Source organism: Hylobates moloch, unplaced genomic scaffold (assembly GCF_009828535.3).
Source record: "Hylobates moloch isolate HMO894 unplaced genomic scaffold, HMol_V3 SCAFFOLD_8, whole genome shotgun sequence".
In the NCBI taxonomy this organism is placed as follows: Eukaryota; Metazoa; Chordata; class Mammalia; order Primates; family Hylobatidae; genus Hylobates; species Hylobates moloch.
In genome coordinates this window covers 81,808,062-81,829,877 of record NW_026652283.1, presented here as the reverse complement: position 1 = coordinate 81,829,877, position 21,816 = coordinate 81,808,062, and the positions used below count along the sequence as shown (strand labels likewise).

The following is a 21,816-nucleotide window of genomic DNA, read 5'->3' as shown; positions in this document are numbered from 1 at the left end:
GAGCTTTGGGATTAGAGAGATTTAGGTTAAATTTCTGGTTCAGATACACACCTATGTAACTTCTCCATGCTTCAGTTTCCTTGCTTTTGCAAAAAAAAAAAAAAAAAGTTACTTCCTCCAAAGGATTCTCCTGAAAAGAAACTCAAATGGCCAATCAAAAATCCCCATACAATGTGGACTAAATATGGGTACTCAGAAGTATTTTTTGTATGCCTAGAATGGTCTAGTCAATGAAAAACAAAACATATATAAAGGTACAGAAATTAATAGTTCTTGGTGAGTGACCATAGTTAAAAAGATGGACTGAAGAAGACCCTTCTCATAAGAAAACACTCATTTCCTAAATAATTCCTATGGAAAATCACTTAAAATATGAATGTAAGAGGTGTTTGAGTGTTCATCCAGCTTTACTTTCATTTCACCATATACATCATATATTTCTTCTCTAATCCAAATTCACAATGAAATGTTAGATAGGATAATGACAAGAACCCAAAACAAGTACCATATTTCTTAAGGAAGCTTATTTTCCCTATAGTATGATTTCACCATAGTTAATACCTATGTGTACACATTTGTAACATAGTAAATTATAACAATAAATAGTACCATGACCCCACCACCCAAGCACACTATTATCTTGCTAAGTAAAATCCTATATCACTCGGTTTCAAATCAGTGTGCTACGCAATAAGGCAGTATTTGTGACATGAAACGTAAGAGATACACTGTTGACTTCCTACTACAATTTTGTTGAGCCAATTCCCAAGGGAGAAACATTTGCTGTTTCTCAATTTATTCCACTTGTCAGAATCCAATATAAATCATATTCTCTATAATAGTCCATAAGTTACAGAGACCTATTCTCAACTCATTTGAAATATTTATATTATGGTCTGTTTTCCTTACCTTTATTATAAGAGGACCCAAATTCTGTTGCTGCAATTATAGTGAGTATGGAACACACTTGAAAGAGGTTAACTGGGAGGCTACTTCCACATACCGTGAATGAATTTTACTGTTAATGCCACTCAAGGGTCAGCCCTTATAGTCTCATGTGCCTCCTGTAGCAGTCTAAGCTCTGCATGCTCCACAAACCATAAATTCACTAATGAATCAGGCGAATCCAGCCCCAAAGAAACCAAGGTTGCTAGATACTTCAGTCTTGTTTCAAAACCCACTAAACTAGAAATGGCTAAATTTGCAACCTATTTCATAACCACTAATGCTCTATGGTATCATCTACCAAAATGTGTTTTCAAAATACACATGTAAAAATACATCCCTCCCTTGGCAAAGTACACAAATCTCACTGAATCAAATAAGAAGATTGCCAATGTTTTTTCAACTCCGTAACCATCGAGAACCAAAAGACCCTACAAACGAACCAATACCAAAAACATTCAGGAAAGTAAGACCCAGGCTTCGTTAGCCCCAGGTTTTTCCAGCCTATGCTGAGTACTGTCTGGTGGTGCAGAATCAACATAGAAGAACAGAGACGTGACTTTGCCTGCTAATTTCAATCTCCATATAAGAAAAAGAAAATAAGTTAATTTTCAAACTAAGAATTACAGATACTCTCAAATTGCTTTTAAATCAAACAATTGGTACTCTAGGTGTAACCAACGTTAAGAAGAGTTAGAACAATAATTTGCGCAGAGGACTGGTATCTTAGTCCATTTTGTGCTGCTATAGAAGCCTATCTGAAACTAGGTAACTTATAAAGAAAAAGGGTTTATTTAGCTCACAGTTTCACAGACTTAGAAGTTCAAGGGCATGGCCCCGATTCCTAGCAAAGGATTTTGTTCTGTGTCACAACATGGCAGAGGAGGTCAAAGGAGAAGCAGACAGGTGTAAAGAAGAGAAACCTAAGGAGGGTCCTGAAATTATAACAACCCACTCTGAGGGGAATGAATCCATTATTGGGAGAACTAATCCAATTCCCCAAGAATGAGAGTGGAAACTCATTCACTACTACAAGAAGAGCACCAAGCCATTTATGAAGGATTGGCCTCCACAACCCAAACACCTCCAGAACCCAAACACCATCACACTGGGGATCAAAGTTCAATATAAGTTTTGGTGAGGACAAAGAAACCATATCTAAACCCCAGCAGCAGGGATGAGAGGCTTCATTAATCTGAAAATGTTTCCACATAAGCAAAATGAGATGGCTAGACTGGCACTTAATTCAAACAAAGTAGAGAGAACAACAGGGGTAGACCCTATGCAAACTCATTAAAAATGGTAAGATTTTAGGCTTGAAAGGATCTCACTGATATCCACTTGAACTGCCAAGAAGGGAGCACCAGGTGTTCATATGGTATGTTCTGTAGAGCACTAGCTAGCAATTTTAATTTTTACTTCCTATTATCTTTATTCTAAGGGTAAAAGAAAAAGACAATAGCCAGCAATGGTGTCATGTGCCTGTAGTTCCATTTACTTGGGAGGCTGAAGTGGGAGAATCACTTGAGCCTGGGAGGCAGAGGTTGCAATGAGCTGTGATCATGCCACCATACTCCAGCCTGGGTGACAAAGCAAGACACTGTCTCAAAAAACAATAATAATAGGCCAGGCACGGTGGCCCATGCCTGTAATCCCAGCACTGTGGGAGGCTGAGGCAGGCAGATCACTTCAGGTCAGGAGTTGGAGACCAGCCTGGCCAATATGGTGAAACCCCGTCTCTATCCAAAATACAAAAATCAGCCGGGTGTGGTGACACACACACGTAATCCCAGCTACTTGGGAGGCTGAGACAGGAGAATTGCTTGAGCCTGGGAGGTGGAGGCTGCATGCAGTGAGTTGAGATCACACCACCATACTCCAGCCTGGGTGACAGAGTGAGACTCTGTCTCCAAAAAAAATAATAATTAAAAAGACAAATGAAAATCACTGTATCTAAAGCACAGTGTATATAAATTTCATACCGGTGAGATAAAGATGGAAATAATTAGGCAGAATGACACCTATAGTTCTTTAATCACCAGACATACATAGTTTCATAATGATAGAAAAGAAAAATATTAATGAACAATGTAAAAAATGCTGGGAATATACTACTAATAATTACAGAGACAATAATATTTTTAGGTTGGCTCACGCCTGTAATCCCAGCACTTTGGGAGGCCGAGACGGGTGGATCACCAGGTCAGGAGTTCGAGACCAGCCTGGCCAATATGCTAAATTCCCATCCCTACTAAAAATGCAAAAATTAGCTGGGCATGGTGGCATGCACCTGTAGTCCCAGCTACTCGGGAGGCTGAGGCAGGAGAAATTGCTTGAACCTGGGAGGCGGAGGTTGCAGTGAGCCAAGATCGCGCCATTGCACTCCAGCCTGAGTGACAGAGGAAGGCTCCATTTCAAAAAAAAAAAAAAAGCCTCTTATGTAAAAGCACTTCCATTTGAGAAGCCCGTACTACGTATAAAGCTGCTTTATTAATTTCACTCCTCTTTAAGACTGATTAAAGAGAAACAGGTAATTAAGTCCTTAATAGCAAAAATGTCTCCTTTCTAACATCATAAAACAGCACTAGTAAACAATACATTACAGAAAGTATTTAATAATATCTGTTCTTCTACAGATGAGATAATTCAGAGCCAACTAGCAAAGGTAAATTGCTTTTTAAAGCCCTATGGCTATGAAGGGTAGAAACAAAGGTAGAACCTAAGTCTCAACTTCTCAAATCCAGTGACTACAATGCAGTCTATAAGAGAGCCACTTTTCATACCAAGAAACAAAGAGACTGAAAGTAACAAGATGGAAAAGTGATTCGATGTAAATAGAAACCAGGCCTGGCACGGTGGCTCATGTCTGTAATGCCAGCACTTTGGGAGGCAGACATGGGTGGATCACTTGAGCCAAGGAGTTCGAGACCAGCCTAGGAAATATGGTGAAACCCTGTCTCTACTAAAAACACAAAAATTAGCAGGGCACGGCAGTATGCACCTGTAGTCCCAACTACTCGAGAGGCTAAGGCAGGAGGATCACTTGAGCCCAGGAGGTGGAGGCTGAGGTTGCAGTAAGCCAAGAGCATGCCACTAAACTCTAGCCTGGGCAACAGAGTGAGACTCCATCTCAACAACAACAACAAAAAGTAAACAGAAATCTAAAAACATGTGAAATGGCATGCTAATATCAGATAAGATAGACTTTAAGACACAAAACGTTATATAAGACAAAAAGGACATTCTATAAAAGATAAAAGGTTCAATACATCAAAAAAATGTAACAATTATGAGCAACAACAGAGTCTCTAAATACATAAAGCAAAAACAGAACAGAAGGAAGAAATAATTCAACAATAATAGTTGGAGATTTCAATACCCCACTTTCAATAAAGGAGAGAACTATGCAAAAGATAAACAAGGAAGTAGACAACTTGAACAACCCTATCCAATAAGAGCAGAAAATATATTTTTCTCAAATGTACAAAGAATGCTGTCTGGAATAGACATGTTAGGCAACAAAACAAGTCTTAATTTAAAAATACGGAAATCACACAAATTACCTTCTCTGATCACAACGAAATGTAACTAAAAATCAGTAAAAGAAGAAAATCTTTAAAGTTCACGAATTTATGAAAATTCACAATAACATCCTCTTAAAATAGCCAATGGGTCTAAGAAGAAATCACAACAGAAATTACAAAGTACAGAGGCTGGGCTCAGTGGCTCACGCCTGTCATCCCAGCACTTTGGGAGGCCAAGGCGGGTGGATCATCTGAGGTCAGGAGTTCGAGACGAGCCTGGCCAACATAGTGAAACCCCATCTCTACTTAAAAACACACACACACCAACAAAAATAAGCCAGGAGTGGTGGCGGGTGCCTGTAATCCCAGGTATTCGGGAGGCTGAGGCAAGAGAATGGATTGAACCTGGGAGGCAGAGGTTGCAGTGAGCCAAGATCACACCATTGCACTTCAGCCTGGTCAACAACCGCGAAACTCTGTCTCAAAAAAAAAAAGAAATTACAAAGTACTTTTGAGAAGAATGGAAACATAAATACATATAGCAAAACTTATAGAATGTCCCAAAACCAGTGCTGAGGTAAATTTATACAGCTGTAAACACCCACATTACTAAATAAGATTTCAAATAACATACTCTACCTTAAAACAACTAGGAAAAAAAAGCAAATTTAACCCAAAGCAAGCAGAAGGAAAAAATGAAGATTAGAGTGGAGAGAAATTATAGAACAGAAAAAGAGAGAATCAATGAAACAAAAAGCTGGTTCTTTGAAGAGACAAAATTGACAAGCCTTTATCTCGACTGACTTTAAAACAAGAAAAGCAAGTGGATGAAATTACTATAATCAGTAATGAAAATGAGGACATTACTATCAACAGTTATGAGAGAACACTGTGAACTTAAAAAAATAGCTCTGAGATATAATTCACATAGTAGAGAATTCACCCATTTATTGAGATGTAATTCATGTAATATAAAATTAACCCACTGAAGGAGTACAAGTCAATGAAATTTAGTATATCAACAGATATGTGCAACCATCCCCATGGTAAAATTTAAAACATTTTTGTTACTTCAAAGAGGTATCCTTTTGCTATCAACCCCCAATCCTCCATTCCGCTTATGCAGAGCAACCATTAATCCACTTTGTTTTTATAGATTTCCCTCTTCAGGACATTTCTTATAAATGCAATCATATAATATATTGGCTATTTTCACTGGCTTTTCATTTACCAAATGTTTCAAAATTCATCCATGATGTGGCAAATGTAAACACTTCATTCCTTTTTATAGCCAAGTAATATTCCATTGTATGGATATACCACATTTTGCTTATCACATATCAGATGATGGACATTCCAGTTGTTTCCCCTTTTTGTTGTTATAAATTTTGTGCCAACAAATTAGATAATCTACATGAAACGAATAAATTCCTATAAGACACAAACTACCAAAACTGGCTCATTAAGAAATGTTTAAATCTTGGTAGAATTATAACAAGTTAAGAGACAGAATGAGGGCTAGGCGCGGTGGCTCACACCTGTAATCCCAACACTTCGGCAGACTGAGGCAGGTGGATCACAAGGTCAGGAGTTCGAGACCAACCTGGCCAACACAGTGAAACCCCGTCTCTACTAAAAATACAAAAATTAGCCACGTGTCGTGGCACATGCCTGTAGTCCCAGCTACTCCAGGGGCTGAGGGGGAGGAATTGCTTGAACCCAGGAGGCAGAGGTTGCAGTGAGCTGAGACCACACCATTGCACTCTAGCCTGGGTGACAGAGACTCTGTCTCAAAAAAAAAAAAAAAAAAATGAGAGAGAGACAAAATCAGTAATCAAGAAAGTAAGAAAAGCCCAGGACGTGATGGCTTTACCAGTGAATATTACCAAACACTTAATGAAGAATTAACTCCAATGCTCCTCAAACTTTTCTTAAAAAAAAAAAAAAAAAGGAACAATTCCTAACTTATTCTTTGAGGCTGGTATTACCGTAATACCAAAACTAGACAGATATCATAGGAAAAGGAAACTACAAACAATATATGAATACAGATGCAAAAATCTTCAACAAAAGACTAGCAAACCAAATCCGATAGCATGTTAAATTGATTATTTACAAAGGCCATGTCAGATTTATCAAAATAAAACCAAAAAACAAAAAGGGAGGGTGGTTCAACATGTGAGAATCAATTACTGAATAAACTAAAACTTTGGACTGTGGTTGATGATGATGAGTTAAAGTAGGTTTATCAACTATAACAAATGCACCACTCTGGTATTGATCGTGGGGGAAACTGTGCATGTGAGGCATAGTCAGGAGGTATACAGGAACTCTGTAATGTCTACTAAATTTTGCTATGAACCTAAAACTGCTCTAAGACATAAAGTCTACCAAGAAAAAAAAAAAGGGGGGGGGGGGGGGAGCAAGAATCTGAGTAGGTATTTCCCAAGGAAGACATAAAAATGGCCAATAAACACATGATATTCAAGATGATTAGTCATCAATGCAAATACAAACCCCAACATCAAACCACTAGATTGGCTACTAAAGGTAAAAATGGAAAATAAGTATTGACAAGGACGTGAAGAACTTAGAAATGTCATACATTACAGGTAAGAACATAAAATGGTATAGCCACTGTGAAAAATAGGCTGGCAGTTTCTCAAAAAGGTAAACAAAATTACCATGTAACTCAGCAATTCTACCCCTAGGTATATACCCAACCAAAAGAAGTGAAAATCCTCTGTTCACAAAAAAGCTTGTATATAAGTGTTCATAGCAGCATTTTTCATAGCAGTGTAAAAGTGGAAACAATAGGCCAGGTGCAGTGGCTCACGCCTGTAATCCCAGCACTTTGGGAGGCCGAGGCAGGCAGATCACGAGGTCAGGAGATTGAGACCATCCTGGCTAACATGGTGAAACCCCGTCTCTACTAAAAATACAAAAAATTAGCTGGGTGTGGTGGCAGGCGCCTGTAGTCCCAGCTACTCGGGAGGCTGAGGCAGGAGAATGGCGTGAACCCAGGAGGCAGAGCTTGCAGTGAGCTGAGATCATGCCACTGCACTCCAGCCTGGGTGACAGAGAGAGACTCTGTCTAAAAAAAAAAAAAAAAAAAAAAAAAGGAAACAACAAAAACGTCCATGAACTGACACATAAATATAATTGGGTATATCCACACAAAGAAATAGTCAGCACTGACAAGAATGAGATACTGATGCATGCTACAACATGGATGAACCTTGAAAACATTATGCTAAGTCAAAGAAGCAGACACAAAGGCCACATATTACATGATTCTGTTTATACTAAATGTCCAGAACAGGCAAACCCATAGAGACAGAAAGCAGATTGTTAGTGGGTACCACAGCTGAAGAGCAAAAGGAATGGGGAGTGACCGCTCAATAAGTATGTGACTTTGTGTTGGGATGAGGAAAATGTTCTGGAGTTAGATAGTGGTGATAGACACACAGCATTGTAAATATAGCAGAAGCTACTAGATTATATACTTTTAAGCAGTTAAAATGAGGAATTTTATGTTACAGGAATTTTTCCTCAGCTAAAAAAAACCCCAAAACAATGAATTTAAACCCACTCAGCAACATATAAATTAACATAATCCTAAGTCCTTTCAATATTCTTTTTTTCACCACAGTTCCATGCATCTTTCAGTATTCTTATATCTGTCTATTCAAAACCTGGATCTACAAACAGCAACCAGATAATTCACAACTGTAATATCATTAACAGTTATAAGACAATTTTTTAGTTCTAGCTACCAAAAGAAACAGACAAGAGAAAAAAAATCATGTACTAATCTTAAAAGACAAGTTTATACTGATCACTGTACTCACTTTTTAGTGCAAGTAAACCCAATTATTTGAGTAAACTGACAGGAATACAAACATACATTAACCCTGTCCCTTCAAAAGCAGCAGTGACTCACCAAGCTTCTCTGGCTCATCAGGCCCTGTGCCTGCAATGCAGCTGCTCTCCAGACCGTAGGTGGGATCCACTTTCCCAGAGGCTCGTGCTGCTTCTTGTACTTTCTTGACATGAGCTTCAACCAATTCCAGTGGTACCTCCTCCCGGACCCGAGAAAACTCCTCTGGTTCAAGAATAAAAATGGAACAGCAATCTAACTTTGCATAAAAATTTGCTTCAGTGTAAAACCACCACCAGGAAACCCAACACAGTATTATTGTCTTAGGTGTAGCAACCTCTTCAGGCTCTCAGTCCCTCTACAGCAGCAAAATGAGAGGACTAAATGAGATTAAAAAAATAATAATAATGAAATTCTATGGCTCTACATTTTCTCCTACACATCACAGAGCCTTGAAATAAGAGATCTTTCAACTTATGCCAGTAATAATCAAAACTGCTGTCCATATTTTAACTTTGCTTACTAGATTAATAAACCAAAAAAAACAAAAACAGCAAGGATTAAACATCCATAAAACCAAGAAAGAGTTCTATGATGTGACAAAGTTCTAGTTATAATTAATGTGTAACCCATGAATATTAAATGACTTCCTTTGCTAGTTACACCAAATTCTAAATTAATCACAAAATATACAATAAAAAACCTCTGTCCCTCCAATTCCTAAAGCTCTTAATTTTAAGGTGCATTACTTAAAACTTTTGTAATACTTTTTTTTTTTCTTTTTGAGATGGAGTCTTGCCCTGTTGCCCAAGGGATGGAGTGCAGTGGCGCAATCTCAGCTCACTGCAATCTCTTCCTCCTGGGTTCAAGCGATTCTCCTGCCTCACTCAGCCTCCCAAGTAGCTGGGACTACAGGCATGTGCCACCACACCCAGCTAATTTGGTGTCCAGCCAAATATTGTAATACTTTTATAAAGAATATGGTATCTTTCATAGGTAATATCTGATTTTTGTTGTTTATATTAAAAAGAAATGAATGTAATGGCTGGTAATATTTAAATTGAGATAAACTGAGTTTTTCTGTTGAGGAGATGGTTTAGGGAAGTCCATACCCAAAGCCGCTTTTGCTGCAGCAGATGCCACGCGAGGGTCCACCACAGATGCCAAAAAAGCAACAGTACTCATGACTGGATTTCCTGACTGACTAAAGGGGACAGGCTGGTAGGCCAAAGGCCCAAGGGAAGCATCTGAATTCTCAAGGTATGGGTCCTCAATGGGAAGTCTCAAAAAGTGGAGGATGCATTCATCCTGAGTACGACTTCCAACATGTTCCGACACTTTGTTCCAATCATCCTTGTACATCTCCAGGGCCTAAAACAGAAAAAACAGATGCTTTCATGTCAGGTAACAAGTAATGTGTAATATTAGAAGTTCTTTAGACAGCTTTTCTAAAAAAATTTAATGCAAATATTTATGCATAAATAGAAAGATTTGATGGCTTTCCTTATATTATTTTCAATCAGGCAAGAAAAATAAATAAAAGACATGCATACTGTAAAGAAAGTAGTAGTTCAGGCATGGTGGCTCACGCATATAATCTCAGCACTTTGGGAAGCAGAGGCGGGCAGATCACCTGAGGTCAGGAGTTCGAGAGCAGCCTGGCCAATAACACAGTGAAACCCCATCTCTACTAAAAATACAAAAATTAGCTGGGCATGATGGTGTGTGCCTGTAATCCCAGCTACTCAGGAGGCTGAGGCACAAGAACCGCTTGAACCCGGAAGGCAGAGGTTGCAGTGAGCTGAGATTGTGCCACTGCACTCCAGCCTGGGTGGCAAGAGTGATAGAAAGAAAGAAAAGAAAAGAGGGAGGGAGGGAAGGAAGGGAGGGATGGAGGGAGGGAGGGAGGAAGGAAAGGAGGGAGGGAGGGGAGGGGTGGGGTGGGGAAGGGAGGAAGAAAAAGAAGGAAGAAAGGAAGGAAGGAAGGAAGAGCTTTTTTACTAATACAGACAGACATGACTGTTTATGTAGAAAATTCTAAGGAAGCTATAAAAAATAGTACCAAAACTAAATAGCTGAGCAAAGTCACAGGATAGAAGGGAAATAGAGAAACTGAACTATATTTCCATACATAATGGCAATGACCAATTTTAAATAGGAAGAAAAAAGTATTTAAAATAACATAAAAGCTGGGTGTAGTGGCACACATCTGTACTCCCAGCTACTCAGGGGGCTGAGGCGAGAGGATCTCTTGAGCCCAGGGGTTCAAGGCCAGCCTGAGAAATACAGCAAGACCCTGTCTTAGGTCCCAATTTTCTCCTGCTGCTGTGGCCCGGACATGGCGACTCCCGGCCCTGTGATTCGTAGGTCCCCTTTGAACCATCGAAGCCTCTAGTCATTGAGGGGCTTAACCCCAACTGTTTACAGGAATCCAGAGAGTTTCAAGGAAAAGTTCCTTCGCAAGACCCACGAGAACCCGGTGGTACCCATAGGTTGCCTGGCCACGGTGGCCGCCCTCACCTATGGCCTCTACTCCTTCCACCGGGGCAACAGCCAGCGCTCTCAGCTCATGATGTGCACCCGGATCGCTGCCCAGGGTTTCACAGTCACAGCCATCTTGCTGGGTCTAGCTGTCACCGCTATGAAGTCTCAACCCTGAGCCCAGGATCTGGCCTTGAAGGCTCTGCAGAAATGATTCCAAAACCCAGGAGCAACCACTGGCCCTACCATGGGACTTAATCCCTCCTCTCCTTTGAGAGGCCCATGTGTTGTTGGGGGAAGAAGTGACCCTTTGTGTAACCGTAACTGAAAGTTTTTTCAAAAATCCTAGATTCTGTTGTTTGAATGTTACATACCTCTATTTGTGCCACATCTCCCCTCCACTCCCCTGCTTAATAAACTCTAAAAATAAAAATAAAAAAAAAAAAAAAAAAGAGACCCTGTCTTACATAGCATAATGAAATACTTAGGAGGAATAAACATAATAAAGAATGTGTAAGAGCAACAGACTAGAATGAGTAAAACATGAGAGAACTCAAAGACCCAAATAAAGGAAGAGATATATTGTGTTCATTCATTAGAAGTCTCAGTATTAAGATGTTAATTCTTTCCAAGTTGAACTACAGATTCAATACAATTCCAGTCAAACTCCAAGTAGGCTTCTTTTTAGTAGAAATTGATAAACTGATTCTAAAATTTATAAACTACATACATTTCTAGTTTTATAATTTATTATTTTTTCAGAGAAAATCCTGAAAGAAACCAACAAAAAGAGTAAAAGGAGTCTCCGAGGGAAAAACAGATAGAACAGTAGAAAGAAAACCACAACTATGTGGTGCTAAGAATGCTGAGGAATTAATTGGATAAAAAGAACTTATTTAATGGCATACTGAAGTTGCTACTCTCACACCATTCTCTCCAGGACCATGGTTCTCAATGAAGGGTAATTTTTGCCCCCTTGAGGACATTGGCAATGTCTGCAGACATTTTTGGTTGACCCAACTGGGGAAGTGCTGCTGGTATCTAACAGCAAGGAGGGGCCATGTGTGCTGTAAAACATATATGAACCCTCCACCCCAACAACAAAAAAATCTGGCTCAAATGTCAATACTGAATGCTCCAACTGAAAAACCATGCATTAGAGCCTAATTTGCTGCTCTACACTGTGAGATTGAGCTTTCTATAACAATAGTTGTCTACATGTTTACTTTTTCAGTTAATTATTTTACTTCAAAGATTTTTTTTTCTTAATTTTTAGAGACGGGTTCTCACTATATTGCCCAGGATGGTCACGGACTTCTGAACTCAAGCAATCCTCCCGCCTCAACCTCCCAAAGTGCTGAGATTACAGGCGTGAAACACTGCACCTGGCCATCAATTAATTCTTAACTGTGGGTTCCAACTGCTGCTCAGGCTTTCATTTCTGCTGGAATGGTAGAGGACTTCTCAAAACCCAAGCCAGCAAATGGTCTGACACATTAAATCCCTTGAAAAACTAGGCTAATTCTGGGTTTCCTCTGGATATTCAGTAACCTCAGGTAGTTCGAGAAGGAATTACTTTTTGAAAGATCCAGATGGTAAGAAAAAAATAAATAAATCTCACTCGGGTCCACAGAAATAGAAATATATCTACTGGGGCTGTATTATATTTCTAATTATAAATAGGAATTTTCTAGACATGCTCTATCATGCCCTTTTCCAATGAAATTTTTAATTAAAAAAATTTTTTTACGTTCCTTTCGCCAGGGAACAATAAGAAAGTTCATCAAGTTTTTTTCCAGAATAAAAGTGGAGTTGGGGAACCTTCTGAGATACAAAATTCAAGCAAGAATCAGCATCCAGAAGAGCACAGAGTTGAGAATCAGTAAATGTCTGAGCCTGGGAACTGACAGTAATGTTAATAAGAGAGGCAAATTAAAGAGATGTTTTGAAAAGAGAATAATGCAGTGACACACTGGCCAAGAAGGAGGATGATTCAATGAAAGTTTTTAGTAAGTATCTTATAATGCTACAAAACAGCTTCATTCATCCTTCCATAACCCAGGTTCAGGTCTTCATCATTACTTAACCTGGATACAATCTCTCCCTCTCTTTTTTTTTTTTTTTGAGACACGGTCTTGCTATGTTGCCCAGGCTGCTGTCCAATTCCTGGCCTCAAGCGATCCTTCCATCTCAGCCTCATAAATCGATGATTATAATTACCTTTCTATACTTAATTTCATCCTTCTCCATGCTGCTAGAGTGAAATATGTTTTACATAAAACACTCTTTCTCTCCTGCCTAAAACTATTTTATTATGTGTCATTATCTTATGAAACAAAGCCAAACATGATCAAGACACTGCCTACTTCTCCCACCCTATTCCCTACTCTTCATGTTTCAAGAATACACAGGCCCCACTGATCTATTCCTACTAGGTATTGTGCCTATGAACCAATTGTTCTGCACTGGAAACATGTTTTAGGACCAACACAGCTATACCATTCCCAGAAGGCTGTTCATTATGTCTTATCTACCTGGTCTGTTTGCAAAGCAACTCCTCTGTACAGCTCTTGTGCTCTGGACATACCTCTAATCATAAAGCTGGGAGTTCCGCATTCAAGCTTTGTGTTTTATCTTTCTCTGTCCCTTAAATAGACTATGAATTCCTTAAAGGTACAGATTGTGTTCTACAGATCTCAACCTGCAGTGCCTGTCATGGTGTCCAAAACACAATACCTAATAAAGTTTACTGAACTCAAACCTCAGGAAACTGAACTAAACCAAGAAATAAATCTGACTTTGCCATGGCTCTCAATTGTAATAAGGCAGACTGTTTGGCACGGTGGCTCACCCTTGTAACCACACTTTGGGAGGCCGAGGCAGGGGATCACGAGGTCAGAGATCGAACCACGGTGAAACCCTTTCTACTCGGGCGTGGTGGCGGGCGCCTGTAGTCCCAGCTACTCGGAGAGGCTGAGGCAGGAGAATGGCGTGAACCCAGGAGGCGGAGCTTGCAGTGAGCCGAGATTGTGCCACTGCACTCCAGCCTGGGCGACAGAGGGAGACTCCGTCTCAAAAAAAAAAAAAAAAAAAAAAAAAAGGTTCTCTTAGCTAAACCAAGCTTGTCCAACCTGTGGCCTGCAGCCCGCATGTGGCCCAGGATGGCATTGAATGTGGCCCATACAAATTCATAAACTTTCTTAAAACACTATGAGATATTTTGGGGGATTTTTTTTTTAAAGCTCATCAGCTATTGTTAGTGTATTTTACGTGTGGCCCAAGACAATTCTTCCAGTGTGGCCCAGGGAAGCCAAAGATTGGACATCTCTGTCCTTAAGAAAATTTTAATAGAAGATTTACTATGCATCTTAGTGTAGTTCAAAAGTACATAGAATGATGTATTTCCTGGGTTTCATATCAAGAAAAAGTAGGTAAAGTGTATGCACAATGTGAGGAAATCTTTCATGTTACTGAATATCTTCTAATGCTATGTTTCCTATAATTTAGCTGGCATAAAAAATGAGAGAAACTCAGGCCAGGCACGGTGGCTCACGCCTGTAATCCCAGCACTTTGGGATGCTGAGGTGGGCTGATCACGAAGTTAGGAGATCGAGACCATCCAGGCTAACATGGTGAAACCTCGTCTCTACTAAAAACACAAAAAAATTAGCCGGGTATGGTGGCAGGCACCTGTAGTCCCAGCTACTTGGGAGGCTGAGGCAGGAGAACAAAGTGAACCCAGGAGGCAGAGCTTGCAGTGAGCCGAGATCACGACACTGCACTCCAGCCTGGGCGACAGAGCAAGACTCTGTCTCAAAAAAAAAAAAAAAAAAAAAAAAAAAAAAAAAAAAAAAAGAGAGAGAGAAACTCTTACAGTGATATATAAATGTTAATAAATTACAAGTTTTATTTGCAGGCATAGCCTTTATGTCTATTAATTATCTAAGGGAAAATAAATAGCATGAGAAAGCAAAGCACACATGACAAACACTAGAGCTATCATGGGAGAATCAGTGAGCTCACAAATTCAAGTCTTGTCACTTTCAAGCCCAAGAATATTATAAATGAACAAGAAGAATACTGCAATCAGTTGTGGACTTAAAAGAAATTGTGAAGGCCAAGCGCAGTGGCTGGTGTCTCTGTAATCCCAGCACTTTGGGAGGCTGAGGTGGGCAGATCATGAGGTCAAGAGATCGAGACCATCCTGGCCAACATGGTGAAACCCCGTGTCTTCCGAAAATACAAAAATTAGCTGGGTATGGTGGCGCGTGCCTGTAGTCCCAGCTACTCGGGAGGCTGAGGCAGGAGAATCGCATGAACCCGGGAGGCAGAGGTTACAGTGAGCTGAGATCATGCCACTGCACTCCAGCCTGGGTGACAGAACAAGACTTAATCACTGTGGAACAGAGTGGCTCCATTATCTCTCTTTCATTGTGGTGCCCTGATTATATCAACAGAATTTCAAACTTCCATAAAGACTGTCATGGCCTTTTATAGCTACTTATTCTTTTTTGTTGTGCTGTTTTGTTTTTTTCCCTCAAAATTTAGACTTTATATGCCTACTCATTCTAATGACACATTTTCAAGTAGAAATTCCCCACATCTTTTTACAATTGAAGTCTTATTCAAACAGGCCATCATCATCTCAATCTTACAGAGTAATTTCTTTTTAAAAAGTTAATATAAAACCTTACATTATCCTTCATTTCTACCGATTAAAGATCTTTTTCAAACTGCATTCCTTCATCTATCGTATACATTCCACTTTGACTATTTCCAAAATTGAAATGTTGCCTCCAATATTTAAAATAAGATAACAAGGAAATGAACATGACCGGATATTAACCTTCAGCAGTTACCCAAAAACTGTGCTTTGATAAAAGACTTTATGAAACAAGGTCTTTTAAAAATCAAAGGGCTTGGCTCAAGAATATGAGAAATATTTGGAATGCTCCCTGTGTGGTATATTTGTTTAATAAAATAGTATGCCAGCCTGAGCAACATGGTGAAACCCCATCTCTATTAAAAATACAAAAAAACTAGCCAGGCTTGGTGGTACACACCTGTAGTCCTAGCTACTTGAGAGGCTGAGCTGGAAGGATCGCCTGAGCTCGGGAAATTGAGGCTGCAGTGGACTGAGACTGCGCTACTGCACACTAGCATGGGGGAAGGGAGTAAAACCCTGTCTTATAAATAAAAAAAAAAGGTACGATGCTATTTTGAAAACAGCAAACCCCAATGAGTCTACCAGATTTATCAATTTATTAGAAAGAGACTATATTTGATTATAAATCCATTTAAAAATACTCATCTGACTTCATATTCTTAAGCTATTAAGTATCTCTAAATAAACTATATAAATCGAAGATGTTAGTGGTAAACACTGATGTGGAGAAGTCTTTTATTTCTCTTTGTGTAACTGCAAACAATTCCTGTTGACTGAATTGCAAGTTTAAAAGAAAAATCAAACACTTCACAGATTCCACCTGCAGGAGAGAAAATGCACTGTTGTGTAAGAATACTGTGGTTTTCTTGGATGTCTTTAGTGTAAACAGTAGCTCAGTCATTCTTACCTCACTTTTACTACCTACTAATCTTAAATGTGAAAAAGGAGAAAAGTTTCAGCATCAATGTGCAGCAGGAAAAAGAACAACTGTTGCTCCAGTCATTGTTACACAACTTACTTTCTCTCCAGAGCCCAAAGATTCCAACAAAATAGCAATACAAAAAGTGTGTTTATAGTCACCCACAAGTACTGAAAACACGATTCATTTTAATTAATATTAAAATCCAGTAGATATGGCTATACAAAATAGTCCTGAAATGGAAAGTGAGTCAGTCAGTACCATAGGAAAGATATTAAATAAGTAAAAAGTGAGTCAGCAAAGCTCTCTGCGTATCGCTGATACTGAATGGGCATATGAGAATATATTAAAATAGAGGCAAAAAAAACACAAAACAAGGGATTGTTTTGATTTTAATCACAACAGAGAAAGATAAGGTTAGGAGGAGAAGCAGAAAACAGCAAGAAAAAGTAAGAGGAATACAAAAAAGAAATGGAAATAGTGTGATACAACAATGATACTTCTACAGTAATTACAACTATTGCAACAACCTGAAACACCATCAAAGCAGTACAGCAACCAAAATGTCACCAAGTCCACTCTATGTGGTCTGGGAACCCAGAGGGCACCAGGCTCTTTTAGGAGGACTGTGATGTCAAACAATTTCCTTGGTAATACTAAGACACTACTGCCTTTTTCATTATGTTGACATTTGCATTCATGGTGCAAAAGGAGCAGCGACACCTTAGGATAATCCAGGCAACGACACCAACTGTCTTAGTAGTCACTTTATTTCTAATTGTCACACACTCACAACTTATTTTGTTGTGAGTGTGTGACAATTAGGAATTAGCTTCACTTAAACATCCTTGATGAATCTATAAAAATTATCAATTTAATCATCTCAATACCTAACTACATGGAGACACAGAAAAGGATTTAAGTATCAACCATCAAAGCATGATGGCTGTTCTAAAGGAAAACACATGTGTGATTGAGTTTTGAGCTCCAGTGGACACTTTTTAAAATAGAATACTATAGGTGAGTTTAAAATGCTAGTCACAGGCCAGGCACCGTGGTTCATGCCAGAACTTTGGGAGGCCAAGGTGGGAGGATTGCTTCAGTCCAGGAGTTTGAGACCCTGGACAACATGGTGAAAGCCCATTGCTACAAAAAATACAAAAATTAGCCAGGCATGGTGGCACATGCCTGTAGTCCCAGCTATTCAGGACTGAAGGTAAGAGGATCGCCTGAGCCTGGGAGGTAGAGGCTGCACTGAGCCATGTTCAGGCCACTGCACTCCAGCCTGGGTGACACAGCGAGACCTTGCCTCTAAATAAAACAAAACAAAATAAAATGCTAGTCATAGAATCTTAGCACACATCCCATATGCATTAATCTGCTTACCTCCAGGAGAAGAAGGGTCTCTTGTTCAGTCCATTCTCTTCCAGCACTAGCACCTTTACTCTAAGGAAACAAAATCAGAAATTATTTGCTCATTTTTAAATGCTGAAGATGGAGCTCAGCAGAATTCCTTTCCAAGCTCAGGGGACTGTGTTATGCAAACTATCAACGTTAAGTCTTTGACTAACAGGAATAAAACACTTTAAGGAGCCTAAACTTCTAAAAGAAATGCTGGCTTATTTCAAAGACTGGCCAGGTGTGGTAGCTCATGCCTGTAATCTCAGCACTTGGGAGTGCAAGGTGGGTGGATTGCTTGAGGTCAGGAGTTCTAGACAAGCCTGGGCAACACGGTGAAACCCCATCTCTACTAAAAATACAAAAATTAGCCGGGAGTGGTGGCTCATGCCTATAGTCCCAGTTGCTCCAGAGACTGAGGCAGGAGAACCCAGGAGGCAGAGGTTGCAGTGAGCCAAGACCGCACCATTGCCCTCCAGCCTCGGCAATAGAGCGAGACTCTGTCTCAAAAAAAAAAAAAAAAACAACAACAAACAAAACCACAAAAACAAAAACAAAAAAAGACTTCCTGCTGTAAAACAAGCACCCATAACTATTTGGATATGTTATTTCTATTATTTTGATACTTAACAGTATCTTTGGCAAGCTAAAAAGGCATACTGTTTTACTGCATACCATAAATCAGCTCTAATATCACAAACATAATACACATCTTGGTAATAACTTGAAGAGAGTACTTCTTCCACGATTCAAGGATCAGATGTACTACAGACATAAAACACTGACAAGTTCTTGATTCCAACTGCAGTAAGTCCATATTATCTCATTTTAAAACATTTCTCAATTATAAAAGAATCTCCAAGTGAGTCCCTAAACTCAAAATCACCTTTTCAATGTGAGTCCCTTATAGTTTATGATTCATGTGACGATGTGAGTATAAGAGAAATGAGACTGGCCTGTGTAAAAACTACAATTTAATCGATTAATTCATACTTCTTCATCTGCAGACCCTGCTGCATTCACTCATCTTCAGGGGACTTGATTTGTAGTATAGCTGATATTATCATGCAGCTATAAACATTACTAAATTCAAAATATACATTCTAACATATTTCCCTCTCTCAAAACTCTATTTTGAGAGATTACCATTTAATAAATAAACATTTCTACAATCTGTGATTTTCCTGTATATGTCAATAAAGTTTCTCAGTTTAGATAATTAAAACTCTCAGTGTATTAGTGCTACACACTGCATGAAAAAAATTACATTCTGTATGAAGGAAAAAAGAAAAAACAAAAATAAAACAACAACAAAATTAAACCCTGATTTGCTACATCTCTGGTGCATTCAATTCATAGCATTCTGACATATGCTGTTCATTTGCAAAAAAAAAAAAGAAAACAAATAATGCATCAAAAATAAGTAGTCTTTTAACTAAAGAATAAAAACAGTTGACCTAAGCATTGCAGAATTAAGAATTAAACTCCTACAGTATGGCTTTGTGAGAAAGAAAAGATGCCTATATCTATAACAGAATGTACAGCTGAGGTCCCAAAGGATTACTTTTCTTTTTTTTTTTTGAGATGGAATCTCGCTCTGTCGCCCAGGCTGGAGTGCAGTGGGGCGATCTCGGCTCACTGCAAGCTCTGCCTCCCGGGTTCACATCATTCTCCTGCCTCAGCCTCCTGAGTAGCTGGGACTACAGGCGCCCACCACCATGCCCGGCTAATTTTTTTGTATTTTTAGTAGAGACGGGGTTTCACCGTGTTAGCCAGGATGGTCTCGATCTCCTGACCTCGTGATCCGCATGCCTCAGCCTCCCAAAGTGCTGGGATTACAGGCGTGAGCCACAGCACCCAGCCCCCCAAGGATTACTTTAAGATAATCAAAGGTTCTTTGAAAAAAACAAAATCAGAGGTAATCACCAATCAGATTTAGAGCCCTAAGAAGAACAAACTTCATAACATTTAATCTAAATTCTGAAGAAACAATACCTGAGCAACCATAAGGAAGATCTCTACAACCTAGACACAGACATTTATTTATAGGGTAGGTCCTCAACAACCATTTCTCCACTTCTCAGCCACAAAGTGTAGAAAGAATTTTTTCTGCCCCACAGATTTAAGTCAATGTTTCTTCTTCTTTTTTTTTTTTTTAGATGGAGTCTTGCTATGTCACCCAGGCTGGAGTGCAGTGGCATGATCTCGACTCACTGCAACCTCTTCCTCCTGGGTTCAAGCGACTCTCGAGCTTCAGCCTCCTGAGTAGCTGGAATTACAGGCGGCTGCCACCATTTCTGGCTAGTTTTAGTATTTTTTTTTTTTTTTAGTAGAGACGGGGTTTCACCATGCCCAGCCCGTTTCCTCTCTTGATAACAACTGGCTCTACAACCTAAGCCTAATCAGAGCCCACAAAATGACTGCTGAAGCTTCCATATGATTTTAAAATATTTTTTTCTTGTATTAGTCTGAGCATGGTGGCTCATGCTTGTAATCCTAGCACTCCAGAAGGTCAAAAAAGGTGGATCACTGGAGCTCAGGAGTTCAAGACCAACCAGGAGAACACAGTGAGATGTTCTCTCTTTAAAAAAATAAAAATAAAAAAAAAAAAAGCCAGGTGTGGTGGCTCACACCTGTAATCCCAGCACTTTGGGAGGCTGAGGCAGGAGAATTGATTGAACCCGGGAGGCAGAGGTTGCAGGGGAGACCGCACCACTGCACTCCAGCTTGGGCGACAGAGCGAAACTCTGTCTCCAAAAAAAAAAAAAGGCCAGTCTCAGTGGCTCACGCCTGTAATCAGAGCACATTGGGAGGCCAACGTGGGTGGATAACCTAAGGTCAGGAGTTCAAAGACCAGCCTAGTCAACATGGAGAAACCCTATCTCTACTAAAAATACAAAAATTAGCCAGGCGTGGTGGCACACGCCTGTAATCCCAGCTATTTGGGAGGCTGAGGCAGAAGAATCACTTGAACCGTGGAGGTGGAGGTTGCAGTGAGCCAAGATCGCGCCACTTCACTCCAGCCTGGGAGAAAAGGGCAAACTCAGTCTCAAAAAAAAAAAAAATTCTTTTGTATTTCTGGAGGTATGATACACATACAATAAAATACACAATTTTGTATAAAACTTGACACAATTTAACTTATATGACAATGTAATACTCAAATCAAAACCCAAAAGGCTCCCTCCTTTAAACCTCAATTGATAGCCACTCACTAAAGTATATACTAGTCTGACTTCTGCAACCATAGGTTAGTTTTTCTTGGATCTGAATTTTGTATTAACAAAAACAGGTGTGAGCCACTGTGCCTGGCCAGAAGATGTCTTTTATACGGACTCACATGTTGACCTTTTTTCTATCACTCTTTATTCTTCCATTAGATCCAGTCAGGCCCCAAAATGTTGTGTCAAATTATAGTTTACCTTGAATCAGGACTTCTGTCATGTTTCTAAATAATGTAATCATTGTAACAGTTTATTCAATTTAATCTCCTTCTGCCTTTCTGCCATTCTTGTAATTTCTACACGTTATAAATCCCAAATATTATTCTTTAAACAATCTGTATTACTTTACATTTAACCACACAGATTACCCTTTTCTCTGCTCCTTATTCCTTCATGGAGTCATGTGCTTTCATCTGGGATCATTATCCTTCATGCTGAAGACATTCCTTTACTTTTCTTATACTGTGTGCTAGTGATAACTTCTGTACATTGTGAATGCCTACAAATGTCTTTATTTCACCTTCAATTTTGAAAGTAATGTCTACTGGATAGAGAATTCCAGATAGATAGTTTTTCTTTTACAATTTAAAAATGGCCTTTGGCTTTGATCATTTTTGTTGAAAAGTCAGCTATCAGTTTTATTATCGTTCTTTTGAATTTAATATGTTCTTCTCTACCCTCACCCCCACCCTCCATGTCTGCTTTTAAGATGTTAGTTTTTAAGAGATTAAGCATAATGTACCCGAGTGTGGTTTTCTCTGCATATAAATTTGGATCTG

General features: G+C 39.3%; 1 protein-coding gene across 7 annotated transcripts in view; it reads right to left on the bottom strand.

The window, feature by feature from the left end:
- The window catches only part of SMARCC1 (SWI/SNF related, matrix associated, actin dependent regulator of chromatin subfamily c member 1), a 203,014-nt gene that overhangs the window by 67,411 nt on the left and 113,787 nt on the right, over positions 1-21,816 (bottom strand). For all 7 annotated transcript variants that reach the window (XM_032161732.2, XM_032161733.2, XM_058442199.1 and 4 more), the window contains 3 exons: positions 17,802-17,861; positions 9,462-9,720; positions 8,413-8,574 (listed from right to left, as the gene is read on the bottom strand). In XM_032161732.2, coding sequence (XP_032017623.1) covers positions 8,413-8,574; positions 9,462-9,720; positions 17,802-17,861 — 481 coding nt within the window. The remainder of the gene's footprint in view (positions 1-8,412; positions 8,575-9,461; positions 9,721-17,801; positions 17,862-21,816) is intronic.